This window comes from Pogonomyrmex barbatus, unplaced genomic scaffold (genome assembly GCF_055798465.1).
Source record: "Pogonomyrmex barbatus isolate J1 unplaced genomic scaffold, ASM5579846v1 scaffold1, whole genome shotgun sequence".
In the NCBI taxonomy this organism is placed as follows: Eukaryota; Metazoa; Arthropoda; class Insecta; order Hymenoptera; family Formicidae; genus Pogonomyrmex; species Pogonomyrmex barbatus.
The window spans coordinates 2,476,346-2,492,865 of NW_028297098.1; the positions used below are offsets into that span (position 1 = coordinate 2,476,346).

Genomic DNA, 16,520 nt, shown 5'->3' on the forward strand with positions numbered 1-16,520 from the left:
TCCCCCACTCTGAATCGCACAACAGCCTGAGCGGAAGTGCTAGTCAGTCGGCGAGCGACCTTCCAACATTACGGGTTAGGTTTCCTCTTTTTCCACCCGTCGTGTCTTTAACCTCATTTGTACGATCGCGAGGACCGGCCGCTTTGTTTGATTTATCCGTGAAGGAAGCAGAGAAAGTCGCCGCAATTAAGGGTGTTGATCCTCTTACAAAGATCAAAAGTAACTGCCGCTTTTTATTTCATATGTCACTCGCGCGGCAATACCGTTTAAATCAGATTTCTATGATCCATACCTATCATACCTGAAAGATATTTAGGGCAGCGTAGAAAGAAATAAAAAAGATAAGGTGCTCTCTCTCTCTCTCTCTATATATATATATATATATATATGAACGATTAGTGATTATCGTTCTTCTAATTGTGCGTGTATCGCGAACCTCGTTCTTTCCTTGCAACGCGTTTATAAGCGAAAACCTTCGTGCAACGCGTGCGACTGCGAGTGTTGTTCACCATAGTCTAGTCATCATCTGGAAGATTTTAATAGGTTTTATTATAACGAATAACATGCAATTGCGAGTTATAAAGTACTTATGGTAGACGTACATGCTGCAGCATCTTCAATTATAAAGCGGGAACACACATTTTATAACTTATATTGCCGAATCAACTGACATAGGGCTTCCAGACAGATTGTTCCGTTACAGACTCCTGAAACTGAAACACATGCTTTGCCGACTGCTAGGAAGACATCGTCAGGTTAAATTTGTCAGTTTAAATGATGCGATAAAACATATTCAACAATTGTACTATCGTAAACAATAATAATTGAGCCCTGAAGCCCGTTGTCCCTAATTTAATACTTAATAATTGTTAATGCGATAATTTGTCTTGGGTATTTGTTTCAAAGGAAAAAAAATTTTTTTGACAAGAAAGTAATTACAAACTTTTTTAATTGCGGTGACGTATTATACACATAAACACATATTTGCAATCCACAACCATACCGGCATTCTAACTGATATAGATTACTCAAGTCGACCACGTGGCCGTGAAGTGAGCGTCGACTGCGCCAAGAGTATGTGGTAAACAGATTCCCAAGGAACAGGATTCAATAAAACCTAGCGTATTTCTCGAAAACATTTCCTAGAAAGTCGTGACAAACGTAAAAAGGCAGTTCTTGACACAATCACATCGTTTTGTGATAAACAGCGGTGTTGTAATCAGTGTTAACAGAATTTAAAAACTGAAAACATCGGCAATTGAATCTGTTTATTAAAAGTTTCTTTTCTTCGTTAGAAAGCGGCAGCAAGAATTGTGATTTTTCATTAATTTATTTAAAGTAAACAACTTCCCACGTGAGTGTTGGTATCGTGATATATATTTGAGAAATAAAGTCGAAGTGAAGCGGTTGAAGCTTTCTTTGTTAATTGTTATCACTTGATCCAAGAAAATTTGGAACAAATCAAGAATCAGCGTTTGCTACGTGCAAGTTCAGAGTAAATCACCCCGAGTTAACAGCAAGGTAGCAAAATCCCGCCCGCAGGCAATCGTGAGCTTAAAGAGGCCCAAGTTGAAGTTATTCAACCCGGCTCAACGATCGACGTCAACAGGACGTATCAACAGACCTCTCAACAAGAAGGGTGGGTGCAGTGGTGCAGTGGTTGCCGGAGGGCCAGCGAGCTTGGGGTGGCCTCGTCCACAGGCGCCTTGGCACCGAGCGCACCGGGCCCCGGGGCTGCGGTGGTGGGTTGCCTGGTTGGGGTGTACCCGTGTTCTCCCTCCTCCACGGGGCCCAGGGGCCCCTTAACTCATCATCTCCAGGCTATCCCGAATCAGCAACAGCCGATCGGCTGCCGTGCCTGTTGCTGCGTGCATAGCAATCACCAGCCAGCTTCAGTCCAGCTTACTAGTCAGCGGGGCGGTCTATCGCTGAGGGTAGCGAGGGTGGCGTCCACCACCTCCGTCCGAGCCGTCCCCTACGCCCACCCCCAGCACCAGGGGCTGGGGCAGGAGTGCAGGTAATGATAAATCATTAAACATACATTGTAGCTTCACTTCGACACGTATTACTACCCCTACTACTACTACCACTACTAGTACCACTACCATTACTTCTACCTCTACTACTACCACTACTACTACTAGTGCTACTGCTACGCTTCTACTCGTCGTCGTCGTCGGCAGTACTTGATAAAAATAATATAATAAAAGTAACGATATACACACGTAGTATCACGCCGAAATTAATAAGAAAAAAAAAAACAAAAAACAAAAACACGGTTGATGGAGTAAAGAAAATTACCCAAAACCAAATACGCACGAAAAAGGTGTAGGGAGGAGACGGGGGCATTGGGTGGAGGTGGTGCGCACATCCTCGGCAGCCCGATGCTGTTCGTCCCGTTCACGGTACCCACCTTCCCTGCGACGCACCATCAGACGACTTATCCTACGCATCAGTCGCATCATCAACAGCTGCAGCCCAACACTCAGAATCCGGTGCAGCAGCCGCAGCAGCTCACCCAGTTGAATCAGCTGAGCCATCTAAATCACCAGGGCATCGTGCCGGCGACGACCAATCAGCCAACTATACACAGCACCAGCTGTTCGCCGCAGCAACAAGCAACGACACCGAATAAGGTAAAAGATTATTCGATTGCTTAATGCAGATGTATATACAAAAGAAATGTTCTGAAAATATCAGAGAGTATTGACTTGCTTGGAGAATATATTTCGTAAACAATTATCATACCGCGAAAAATATTATAATAGTATGATTATATTGTTCTTTTGCTCGTATACGTATTAATAATACTAATAACATTAGACACTTATACGTATATGTGTTAGAAAAAAATGCCGTAATAATGTGTTACTGTGTAAATATTGAAATAATGGATTTTATTATGTAAAACATAATTATCTACACATAAGACGATTCACGTTAACCACTTAAAAAGCGTGCTTAATTTTATAAAATTCGCTTAGATTTCTCTAATACAGCATTGAAACGCATTCAAATCTTTTGATAATAACAACCTCTACATATATATTTCATTATTATATAATCAATTATTATTATATTATCAATTAAGTTATTGCATAAAATTATAAAGTATCGTTGCTGTAGGATAACATTAATAATAGAAGTTAAGACAAGTAAGGAGACTGTTAATAACAGTATTATTTATTGTGTGTCAGAGTCTCTTTTCATAATTCAAACATTGATTTGAATGTATTACGAAAGTATTATTTTGAGTTTCCTTAGATAAACTTAAATTATCATTGATAGTAAATAAAACAGAATTAATAAACAAACCAACTAATGACTATCTATAATAACTATGATATGAAAAATACATGTCTTAGTCATAACATCAATATAATAATCATATAATATTAATTATTTTATTATTTTCTCATTAATATCAAAACAAGATAAAATACTGAACATATTATATATCGTGTTTATTCGCACGTGTCATGCTTAATGTTTAAAAGTGAGAACATATAGACATCAGCATAAACGTAGATAGAGAGCAAATATAAAACAGACAAACTGTTCCGATCAAAATAACGCAATATTCACGTCGCGCTTAATATCGTTCGTAATATCGGTATTGTAATACAAGTTTCGAAGCGTAGTAATAGATATATTTATTAACATTGAGGCCGACAGCCACGATCTATAATCTATATAACGAGGAGGATTTTCCTCTGGCCGTTCACGAAGCCAAACGACCTCTTCCTTACCGGTATCGCCCATGGTGTTGAGATTGTTTCTTCATTTTTCTCGCCCGCGCTTTCTCGCAGCTATGCGCTTTTATTATCCTGGCGTAGATTCAAGTCAATTTTCTTTAGCAAGCCATAACTTGCCGGAAGATTCTCCTGAGAAGTACAGCAACTGATGCGCCATAGTACGAGCAAGACGTCACGGTGTTGGCAGCGGGAACGCGGTTTAATTCTTGAAGTCTGGCAATCCACGGGTGGTGCTTCCTCTTCCGAAGGTTCGTCTCCATGTAGTCCCTGTAGCTGTAGCACACTTTGAAAAGATCTTCAACCCTTTCCGCTCTTGGCGCCGACACGCCAATGAGGGGAAAATATGTATCGCACTAGTTATCAATTATAATATGCTCGACTAAAAGAATTTACACATACGTAATGTAGGTTCTTTAGTATAGATACAAAAAAGTTATTTATACTTTGACTCTCTCAATTCTTTAAAGATAATTAAAAAAATTTAATCTTATCTTTAATGTTATCTATTTCATAAATAAAATGGCACATGTTTTCTCAATATGTGAATTCAAAATTTACTAAATTTGGCAAGATTGCAAGATTGCAATTGAAAAAAAGAAAAATTGAATTTTCAACTTCAAACAACATACATATTATAAAAATAAATTTTTTGTGTTAAAAAAAAATCTTATAAGATTTTGTATCTGTGACATAGAAAGATTGATAGACCCTAATCAATGAAAACGTTTATGTATATTTAATATGCTATACGAAACGTTTGATCAAACGATGTGTGAACTTTTATGTTACATATATATCACGTTGAATATACTATACGTCTATTTCCATTATGTCGTATATAAGTACGCGTCGTGTAATACACGTGAAAATGTCGCTGACTTAATATACGTAGCGAAGCCTGACACACATGCACTATTACGAATAACATTTACGCATTACATATGTGTATATGTCCTATGTAATTTACATAACGATAATGTATACTCTGGTGTATACATATATAGTGTTATATATGCACGAGCCACGACATCCATATGTATTACAAATTCGGAGTGTCTACACGTGACTATAAAATGTGTACACATTTTATGTACACATTGCTTCTTGAACTGCACGTATAAATTTCTATAAGCTAGAATTCCTGAATGCATTCAAAAAATGAAACGTTAATTTTTTCACACGTATATATTTTTTATTCAAGTTAAAAGTTTTATTTTAAGCAAAATTTACTATAAATTGTTACATATATTCAATCATTTCTTCTCGTTTTTAAAAGTGATTATAAATTACTAACACTGTTTTTAATTATTTATTTAACTCCATTAAAATTAAAGTAAATATAATAAATATTTGCTTATTAGAAATCAATCAATGTTTAATTAAAATTTAGATAAAATTTAGATAGTTATAATTTTATTTTTATTCAGATATATAAAATATAAAAGTATGATTGCAAGCGTAATAAACAATTCTTTTACAAATATATAAGAAGTAAAGTGAAAGAAATTCAATAACACCTGTTGCCAAAAGTAACTACTATCAATATTAATACCATGTTGTAATATTATCTTATCATGATATAATTTATTATATATACATATGGTATATATATTCTAAAACAATATTTTATAAATTTGTTCTTTCCAAATTTACTTACACGATACAATATTTAAATTTATATTGTAATTTGTATTTTTACATTGCAAAAAATTATGGATATTTATAATATAATTATGGATAATTATGGAAAATTATTAAATATAAACACAATTGGAGAACAAATTTGAGCTAATAACTATTATGTCCATATATAAATAAATATGTACTTTGCATTTCAACATTTGTTATTTATTGAATAGTATTCAAAAAATACGAGCATAATTATCGTCGTTGAAGGAAAATTCGTGGGGAAGTATCTCTGTAAAATAAGCGGAAGGCGTTTTCTCATCCAATAAAGGGTTACAACCTTCGCAGGTAGGCCTTTAGGAAAGACGCGAAGTACGAAGAGCAATGAGGAGAAGTGGGGGAAAATACCAGAATTTCTAAAGCGAAGGAAATAGCTGCTACCCAAGTGGGTGGGAATGGGAAGCAGGAAGACTTTGAGAGTTGTTCGCGTAACTTTATTAATTAAAGGCCGTTAGTCCTTGTTGCTCGATACACCTTATATAGCCGCCTCGGTCATGGTTCTCTCATACAAAGAACAAGCTTCTCGTTCCTTCTCCTCTCTTATGCTTCTTGGCGCCTTCAACACGCTTATCCGTGTATCGATCATTGTCACTGTCCACTGTAGTAAATAGTACTTGCTGCTATTCCCTTTTATGTATTGTTGTTTTTTCCTTGCTTGCGTAAACAATCTTTTGTATCACATTTTCTAATCAATCTTTCTCCTTAGTTTTGTGAAATCATTCAAAATATGTAATTATCAAAATTCTATTTACAAGTGAGATATAAACGCCAGAAATGAAATCATTATTAAACGATAATTAATCACACGATTAATACTAAAGTATTTGTAATCTAAGAATGTATACCAAAATTATCAATGTTAATTACCATTTTAATATAACGAAGTGATTATCAAACGCTTATTTAAACTATGTGGTCTAAATTATGTGAGTAACAATTAAACTATTATTCCTTGATAAGTATCTTCGGTTACGCTTGTAAGCTGTAAAATTATTAGGAAACTGTTATTAGCGCAGTAAACTTTTATTAAGTACATCACTAGTTGTAATTACAAAAAATAATTCGGCGGCACAAGTAAAAAGGTTGCTTTTCTAAGTTTTTGTAAATTTGTGAAACATTTTTTATTAAAAACATTTTAAAGTGTTATTTTATGATTGTTACTTTTAAAAATAGATTGTAACATTAGTCACTTTTATTGATTTAACAATTTATTTATATTGTAATTGATAAATAAAAAGCTTTCGCGAAAAAACTGTTATAGAAATAATTCCATTAAAAAAGTTATATTTTTATAATTACAAAACTTTTTATTAGTGCCATTAAATTATTTCTCGATTAGTGACATTTTTATCGTTTATATCTTTTGCCGTACAGAAAAGATAAAATATGGGCTGTGCGTATTTGTTTTAATCTCTGTTGTTTTCTCTTTAATTTTTTTTCACATGTAATTAAATGTACAGTTACGTCATTCTATATCAGCATCACGATTTGTTGTGATATCGCATGTCCACGAAGTGTTAAAGGACAAGTACTAAGTATGCTATCGAAGGTTCTTTTTATCCATATCATATCAAAGAAAAAGGTAACTCATTCGTTTTTCTTCATCGTCTCATGTCCTTAGCATTACCTCCGATGTAACAGCTCCTACATCCATCATCGTCATCATCTATCGCCGTTTTTTGCGCAAAGAAAGTATTTCACGATTACCACGTAATATTGCACCGCGCATGAATTCTTTTTATGTTGTGCGAAACTCATTTTACGCGGGCTCTATTAGTCTCGCTGTGTGGGAAACATTGTGCGAGAAAATAATTATGAGTCGGCTGGCAAATGTAATGAAAGGAATACAAAACACATCTGACAAGGATAACCGGTTAGCACTTGTCATAATTAGAAAATTGCTTTTTGCATGGTAAAAATGCGTTGCGGCAGAGAAGAAAGTGCAGAAGGAACTCATTACGAGGGTGTGTAAGATTGGGATGGACCATATGTCTACCTGTCTGTGCGGAGATATGAATGAAGGATACCGGTAGAGCCGGTGCTGAGTGAGTGGAACATTCGCGTGGGGTGACGGGAACGGCCTCGCGTTTCCAAGGGAAAGCGACGCGGAGGTTGCTGGCGATGGCCAGGGGGTGTGCCGTACGGGGAGAAGATCAAAGCACTGGAGATGATTTCATTACGACACGCCACTCGTCTACTACATTGAAATATCAAAAGAGTGGCGGTCTCGCACAAGTATGGCAGTCGGCGACGCGGCCCAACGTAGCGTGTGGAAGTTTTCTGCAATGCTTTCTTCTTGTCGGGCTAAAGAGACTGGCAAAACTTGTGGAGTAGGGGAAGATAACAGAGTGCAAAAAAAGAACTCGGGGCGCGAGACAACCCTTCGCATTTTTGATTTCAAACTCTGCTCTATTTGCCCAGAGGGAGGAATATTATTAGCTCAAGCTGCCGTCTATTGTTGAAATAAATTCAGTCATGTTGCAGAGTGAAAAGAATGTCCAAGGTTATTGCTTTATCATGTTTAAAAATTTCAAATCAATGAACAATTAATTATTGCATAGAGATCGATCATCGCGTAAACTCTATTGTAATGTCGATATTCGTTTATTGAGAAAAACTAAACTAACTTAATCTCTTTGATGCACTGATATAGAATACTTTTTTTTTAATTTAGAATAAAAAAACTTATTAAATTACTATATTATTAAATTATTATATTTAACAATCTGTTTTTACAAATGTGAATAATTCATATAATTGTAATTTATTAAAATATAAAATTTATAGCAAAATATATGGTATATATCTGTACTAATTTTATTTTTTATGTAAATTTTTTTAATAAAATTTTATACTACAAATTTAATATTAATTAAAATCGAAAGTTAAATATATAAATAGTTTTATTTGTTTTCATTTTGTACTGATTCTAGAGATAATTTTAATATTGATGCAAAATAATTTATAAGGAATATTAAAGATAGATAAGATATTATACAATTCCAATTCAATTCTTAATTAAAGAAAAACTATCAATCTGTAGAAGGATTGATTAAATTTATGCATTAATAAAATATTTTATTATAAATTACTTATTAAACTTATAAATTATTTTAAAAATTATTAATTAATTAAACACAAAAATTAAACATAAAATTTTAAATGTCTTTAGAGCTAGATTAAATCACTTCTGTCTTCATTTTAATTATATCAAATTAATCGCACTTGAGATTCGTTAATACGGAGCACCTTTAACCGGTCGAGTAAATTTTACAAGCCTTTGTATTTTTAATGTCTCTGTCCCGACCTTCCATCTGCTCGCCGTTTATCGCACCCTATCTCGCACGAGTTTAACGATGGGCGCGGAGAAAATCGCAATCACCGCTTTCGCCCGCGAGGTACGCCGTGCAATTTTTCGTGATTTCAATATGCAGGAATATTCTCAGATCGATGTGTAAAGTCGTTTAGAGCCCTCTCCCGCGTGATCGCGTGCGCGCGCCGAAGGCTATGCCGGCTGGACGAGCCAGTAATTAAAACGAAATTCGTAAAAAAGAACGGCTGCACGGTCCGTAATGGATACAACATAATGGATACAACGCACAGCGGGGGGGGGACATCATAAAATTTTACAAATGAGCGTGTGCTCAAGCGGTGGCTTACACAGGGACGCGAAGGGGGAGGAACTGTGGAGGAGTTCAAAATGAAAAAAAGGGTCGTGCACCAAAAGCAGGGGTAAAAACCGCGCCAAATAACACTACGCCGTGTTGGTGGTGCTTGCTCTTTCTCCGTTTTCTCTATTCTCCCCTTGCGTCTCCGCGATCGCTATCGTGCTGCTCCCGTACCGCAGATACAAACAAACAGCAGCGGGTCATACAGGCGAAGTAACAAATGCCGGACATTTACATTTAGCAGCGAGGGTTCTGCCACCGTGAGCCCACCTCCCCCGTCACCAACCACCCGTTCATGCCCCCATCGCAATCCCCGCGCTTTTAGACGATATCTCTTTTCCTCCAGCTTTCAGTCTGTGTTACCTCCCTCGCTCACATTCCCGCTCGCGGATCGCGCCCGGTAACGAGGGCGCACGTGTATGCAACTTTATTATGTACGATGGTTCCCCTACACATAGTCCACAGTTAGCTTTGCGCCGGGCTTCCTGGCACTTGCAAATTTTCCGCTTTTAAATGTTAATTTCGACGTAATCGATGGCGCCACCGCCGCGCGGATGCTGGCGTACTCTCCCTTTGCCCTTTACTTTACTCTCTTTGCTCTTACTCTTACCGAATTTGGCCTTATCTTTGCTTCTTCTATTGTTCCATAATATTAATTTCTTTGTTTTGTTAATTAAAATACACTTCGTATGTTGCCACATTTAATACTTTACTTACTTTATACTTCTTTAATAATTCTTTTACTTATATTCTTTTAAGTTTATATTTATATTCTTATAAATGTAATATACTATAATACATACACTATCTGTTTGAATAGTTTGAATCTTTAATTAATCACGAAGTGCTTAAGTCCTAAGTTGCTATTACTATCTTACTATTATCTCTGATCGCATAATTTATTGCTGTAAAATATTGTATTACATATAAAATACAACATATTATATGTATTATATATATTACAACGTATTATATATATTATATTACCTAAAATTGTATGTATCTAAAAAATCTATTTATAAATCTATTTATTTAAGTATAATTTTCACATAATTTTGTATTTGGTTTTAGATGCATCTAGATGAAAAATTATTATATTTTTTTTATTTATATGTTTATTATTCCATTTAATAATATTTTTAACAAAATTCGATAATATAAAGTTATATTAAAAATCTCAAGTAATTCATTATAAGAATAGAAAAAATTAGAATTTTTTACATAAATCTGTCAGATGGCGACAAGATAATTTTAAACAAAACTGACACACGATCTTATCAATTAGGCTCAACAGCGTGCTTAAATTCCAATGTCCATCGAGCATACTACGAAATATGTCGTGCGTGATCGGTAATTCGATCAACATGGTAAACGTGACAGAAAATTGATGTGTTCCATGTATCCAAGTAGCTAGATATCTGAACGATATCTCCAGCTAATACTGACAACCGATCCTTAGCCATTCAGAGAATAACGGATATGCTCGGCTGCCTGATAACTACGAGTGTCCAATTATTTCCCGTTAACCGTCCGATTGTCGTCCATTTCGATGCAATGATACTTCTACTTCGAAATAAGCGATGCAACGATGGCGTCGCCTCCGACAACTCCACTTAATATAATTATAAAGTATCGATCCAATTCGTACAAGCTAAAGAGGGTGGTAAGTAGAAGATTACTAAACGTTTCGACTAAAGTTATTAGTCGATCTTTTAATAGGTTTTATATTTGATTGATGTCTGTATGTATTCGCGTAAGAAACATGTTTATGTGTACAATAGTATACATTCATTCATTCGTAGTATAATTTATCGTAACAAGTATACAGACTCCCATAATTAATAACACACTTTCATAGGTATGTAGAGTAGGCTACAGAATAGAAAAGTCCCGTTATCATTTTACAATTTTTGCGATAATTAATAAAATTAATTTATAAATATCTGCGAATGAGTGTACATTCACACGAAGAGACAGGTCAATATTATATGCGCTCGCAGAATGTGCGGCAAGATCTATTGTCAACGTCATACGACATACATCTGATGTCAGTTTTGCAATTAAGAAAACAAAAAAAAAGAAATCACGAGGCGGAGAAAGCGACGGAAAACAAAACGGCACCGACTAAAAGAGGTCGGAAGGGGAAGAACGTGGACAACATACGAGGGTCAAAGGGTGGAAAGGGCGTTGGGTGGCAGCGGCGGAGGTGGAGCGACTCGTTATGCACGAAACGCATTACTTTTATCTCGGGCAAGCCGAGAGTGGCGCCGAATTGCAATCAATTTTTTGTCTTTCTTCTTCAGCCGCACTCATCGTTCATCCTCTGCCTCGCTCGGCCCCATTCTATCCGCGGTCCACTCAGTTCCGTTCCTTTTAGTTCCGTTCTGAATTGATCCATGCCTGTGCCGCGCCGGGCCGTGTTTCGTTCATTCGTTCGTTCGTTCGTTCGTCCGCTCATTCGTTCAGGATGGCTGGCGTTACCCCATGCAACCGGAATTTGCATCCGGGATCCCACTATTTGCATTTCAATTCCGCGAGACTCTCGCTACCGCTGCCACCGCCGCCGCCGCTGCCAAACGGCGGGTACAAACATAAATACGAATTCAAGGGTCCACAGGCCACTATACATCGCCTGACATCGCCGGCGAGTCAGTGCTCTTGTTACGCCTAGTTACTGACCATCGTCTGATTCGCTGCATCACTTACCCATTATCAAATCAGGGAAGAAATTCAATGTGTCGAAAATCAAAAAATGAGCGATTATATTTGCTCTTGGCAAAGCAAATATATTTTTTGCATTAATTCTTAGAAAATTTTTATATATTTTTTTCTAAAAATATTTATAATATTTTATAAAAGTGATCTAAAATACATCTAATATATGTGATTTTTTTTAAATTTAATACTTTTTATATTATGTAATAATTACATAAAAATTTTGCTTAAGATATTAATAAAAAATTAATCAACATAATTAATTTTCTCTTAATTTTAACTTTCTCAATTTATATCAATAATTTCATATATAATATGATTTCATATTAGATTTTAGACTTTTATAGTGATTTGTTATAAAATGCGAGAAAGAGAAATGATATATATATATATTTGTAACATAAATGAAAAGTTTCCCATTCATACATAACTTAAGTTAATTGACAACACTGATTACTTGCTGAATAGTACTTAGTATACTGAACTTGAATTTTATAGTGACATTAAATATCTTAATGAGTATCGTACAGTATCGTTAGGTGTACATATTTTATTGTAAACTTTATTATAAACTTTCTATTCAATAGGTGATTAACATTCTACAAACAAATATTTAAAGTAGGCAACGTTCTACTGCAACTAATTTCATACAAAATATATTTTTTCAAATGTCATAAAAAAGGATTGATATCCTGCTGTTTATCTTTTAGCAATATTATATGTCGTTACTAACAGTAACGTATTAATTATCCAAGATATGAGCGATCTATCTTAAACTGTGCGCATAATTCTTCCGTAATATTTTATGTCTGCGTAGCATCCGCATCCGCATCCGCATCCCGCGCGTCTCATCTTCCGCAAATAAATCTTCAAGTAACCGTTCCATATGGTTGCATAGCAAAAACATTAATGCGACGCTTTTCCTAACGTGTCCACGTCGGAGTACCTACATCCGGTGATTTATCGACGCTGATACACGATAGTAGCCGCGTATCGCATCGGTATAACTAACCCCTTCATTCCGGAAGGCCCCTAAGGCGATGCTCTCTTCGCCGTTCACGGTCCGATCGATCACACATACTTGCTCTCTCCTGCTGCCGCCGCCTCCGTTCTTTCTCTGTCGCTCTTACTTTCTCGTGCGTCGAGTTGGCCGATCGTGATCGTCAAAGGGTCGCTCACTCGTAATCAGTCGTGCGAGGGCTCACGCACGTTCTACCGCGACTATCGGGGTCGTTAACCCCCACCTCCGCGCCCTTTCCGCGCTATTCCACCGGTCGATCTCTCTGCAACAACATGCAGACCCTCGTCCAGAGTCGATGCCTGCCCTCGAACCCCTTTCACGGGCAGCTGGATCTCAGGTGAGACGTGAACGAACAAAAGAAAATAAGAGTGGGGGTGAAATAAAAATAAAGATCATGGAGAAGGTATCCGTGCGTATAAAGCTCTTCGTTGAATTCGCGGGTGAAACGTGGTCCGACGTTTAGCATTTTTCACATATAGTTAGTCATGGATTTAATCCCTTTACAGATATAATACCAATTGCTATTGTTTGCTTTATGTTATATAATGATGTTAAACAAAGTGAAAAGTTAAAAAGAAGAAAGCACTAAGTCTGAAGTATAGACATATAACATTTATATTTGTAATGTTTAAAACTAATTTTTATTGCCGTATTAATTTAGCAAATATATATATATATGCTGTTTTGTCTCCATGCTTTTCTTGCATAAAAGTAACCTCGTGTTTTTTAATAAAGTAAAAAAGATATAGGTCGCATTTCCACAAAAATCGAAAGAGACAGTTTTGCGAGGTTTAAGCTGCTTTGCACGATCACAGGTGTACCTTAGTAACGTATCATCTCACGTCGACCACTGCGGAGAGCTACGGGTTTTCAGCGTGTTATCCTTGCTTCTCTTCGGCATCCCGTTCCACTGCCTCGTCGTGGAAAAGTAGCGCGGTAGAAAGCCGAGGGCAGCGGGAGTAGATTGCAAATGAGAGCTTTTGCAGTGGCTATATTTCTTGCTGAGGTTTTTAATCCTGCGTGCAATGCGATGCCAGCCCGACAGGCAGAACCGTCCAAGCTTTGCCCGTTCTTCTCCCTTTTTTTCTCTTTTCCACCCTCGCCTTGCCGGTTATCACCCTTCTCCGTCGCCTTTGCTTCACTCGAGTTTTCTTTTGGCGTGACCGCTCTTTCCGCCAAGTGCTCGCCGCATATAAAATATTCGCTCGCATTGTATTTGCATACTTATATATTTGGTGTATGATAGAAGATTTGTATGTACTTGTACCTGTTAAAACGATCTCAGACTACTACATTTTATTACATGTAAGTTTGCGTACGCATGGACGTTTATTAAAATCATTTCAGTTCTGAATGAGTATCATCTCTTCAAGATGAATATAAAATAATCTTATATAAGCATGCCAATATAATAAAGAAAATATAACTCGTTCTTAATCTTTAAAACCTTCTTATCAAAGTTATGATAGATTTAATGTTTAAATTATCTTTTATTTCAAATAAAGATTTCTATTTAGATAAATGCATATTGAAATAATTTATAGATATTAATTTCCGAAATTATAAAGACTGATGTTTTTACAATAATGTATTACTTTGCTTTACTTTGCTTTGCTTTCTATATTTCTTTTTCGTTTCTGAATTGGAATAGCAATAACTATTATTATGACCTGTATGTTATTTCTATCACTGACTAATATAATGCGATGTGTCAAGATATAATAACAATGATATACATGTCTTAATTATTGTTCTATGCGTATTAATGATAAAAAAGTCAACTCTATCAACTTATCTTAATGTAAAAATATAAAAATATTAAAACTAACGAACATAATTAAAAGTTACTTTTAATATTTTGCTTTGAAAGTGAAATTGCTAACAAATTTACAATATTAATACAATTTTTTAAAAGTTCTACTACATAACTTATTAAATTCTTGATTGTATCTTTTGAGATATCCAATCTAAAATAGAAAATAGAATTATTATGTAAAAATATGATAAAGTAAAATTTTGCTACTAATCCTGTTTTTTTTTATCTTAATGTAGTAAATGCTTTTTGTAAAGAAAAGTAAACGAGAAAAAATGTAAGGAATGAATGAGAGATTCAAGCACGCATGCGCTCATCTTTTCAAAACGATCGTATTTCCGTCGACAATTCAACCGTTTATGAGTTTTCTGTGTCGCAGCTAACGTTTGCCGAGACATATTTTCTGGTTTGCTAGGATGTGATATCTCCCATGAGAAAGACTAGAGCACCTGCTTGCTCCCAAGTTGGTCCTAACGCAATATCATGTGCATTGTACTAGAAACTAGCCATTTGAAAACTATCGCATATATCTGATACATATATCTAGTTTCACAATAACCGTTATCTTATTCTCTCTCAAATTTTAATATTTTATTTATGATTAATTCCCTCTTGCTAACCCACTGATTATTGATATGACATGTTAAAAATTAAAACATAATTTATAATTTATAATAAAATATCTTTAAATAAAAACTTTATCATATATAATGAAAATGTTTTAATTCATTTTTTATTAATTTTTTATTATTAATTTTATTATTTATTAAAATTTTTTGTATTAATTAAAAGTTATGAATTTACTAATTATAAAATTATTGTCAATTTTACTTTTTAATTATAAACAAAATATTAAATATTACTTCAATTATCATGATGAAATATTTACAACATAACGTAAAATACTGAACAATAAGCAGCAAAATTTATTTCAACAATTTAAAATTATAGTTCTTTGAATACATTAATCATAGAGGCTTTGCAATAATCAGATAATTGTTAGCCAAGTCGAAATTTATTTCAGTATACATTTGGCTTTCAGTGTTCGATGATAATAGGATAATCGATGAAACTGTCACCTCGTACAAGAGGCGTTTCGATAGGCGGGATTCTGTCGTATTTCAACGAGACAAACCAAAGCCACAGTACGCAGCGTTAAATAATTGCTTGGTATCCGTTCGATTCTCGAGGGTGATTCGGATGGTAGGGTTGTCGATAGAACGGGGACGAAGGGAGGTTGCACGAAATGGAAAACCACGAAAAAAATTGAAGCAACAAAGAGGTAGAAAAGAGGAGTGAGAGAAAGAGAGATAAGCGATAAACGAATCAACGATCGTCAGCCACAGGCTAACCACCAGCCGAACCCGGGCACTCGACGCCAACGAGAAATTGAAAATAGAAATGTTTAATTGCCCGAAAACACACAAAGCGTGCTTTGATGTAACATTCTAAATTTTTCAATGCATCCCTAGTAATTATTTCGGGTAACACATTCTAATAAAAGAAACGATTGTCAAAGAATAGTCAAGAAAACTTATAGAAAGAAATAAAAATCTTTTGATTGGATCGTTAATTATGTCAACCTTAATGTGTATGTCAAAATAATCATGTATACCAATAAGTAATATTATTATGTAGTATTAAATTTATACGCAAATTTGGTACAACTATATTTAAGAATTTATAATAGATTTATAACAGATGGGAAACACCTGGCTGTTTTAATGTAACAAATAGATCACACGAAGAGAGGATGTCAGGTAAGATAGGAAAGTCTCTTGAGAAATTGCCATAGACACGGGAATGTGACGAAGACTCGAGTCCTGTTAAGCCAAGGATAAATACAGGAATCTTGTTATTTC

The 16,520-nt window shown here is 35.3% G+C and overlaps 1 protein-coding gene across 4 annotated transcripts in view; it reads left to right on the forward strand.

Annotated features, from left to right (window-relative positions):
* Nucleotides 1–7: 7 nt before the first annotated feature.
* LOC105425085 (nucleolysin TIAR) overlaps nt 8–16,520 on the forward strand; it is a 397,755-nt gene continuing 381,242 nt past the window's right edge. For 3 of the 4 annotated variants that reach the window (XR_016141366.1, XM_089085290.1, XM_089085291.1), the window contains exon 1: nt 8–2,636. Coding sequence is in view for 3 of the 4 variants with exons in the window: in XM_089085290.1 (XP_088941416.1) it covers nt 2,385–2,636 (252 nt within the window). In the remaining variant the exon portion in view is untranslated. The remainder of the gene's footprint in view (nt 2,637–16,520) is intronic. The other variant, XM_089085289.1, reaches the window with a different exon arrangement.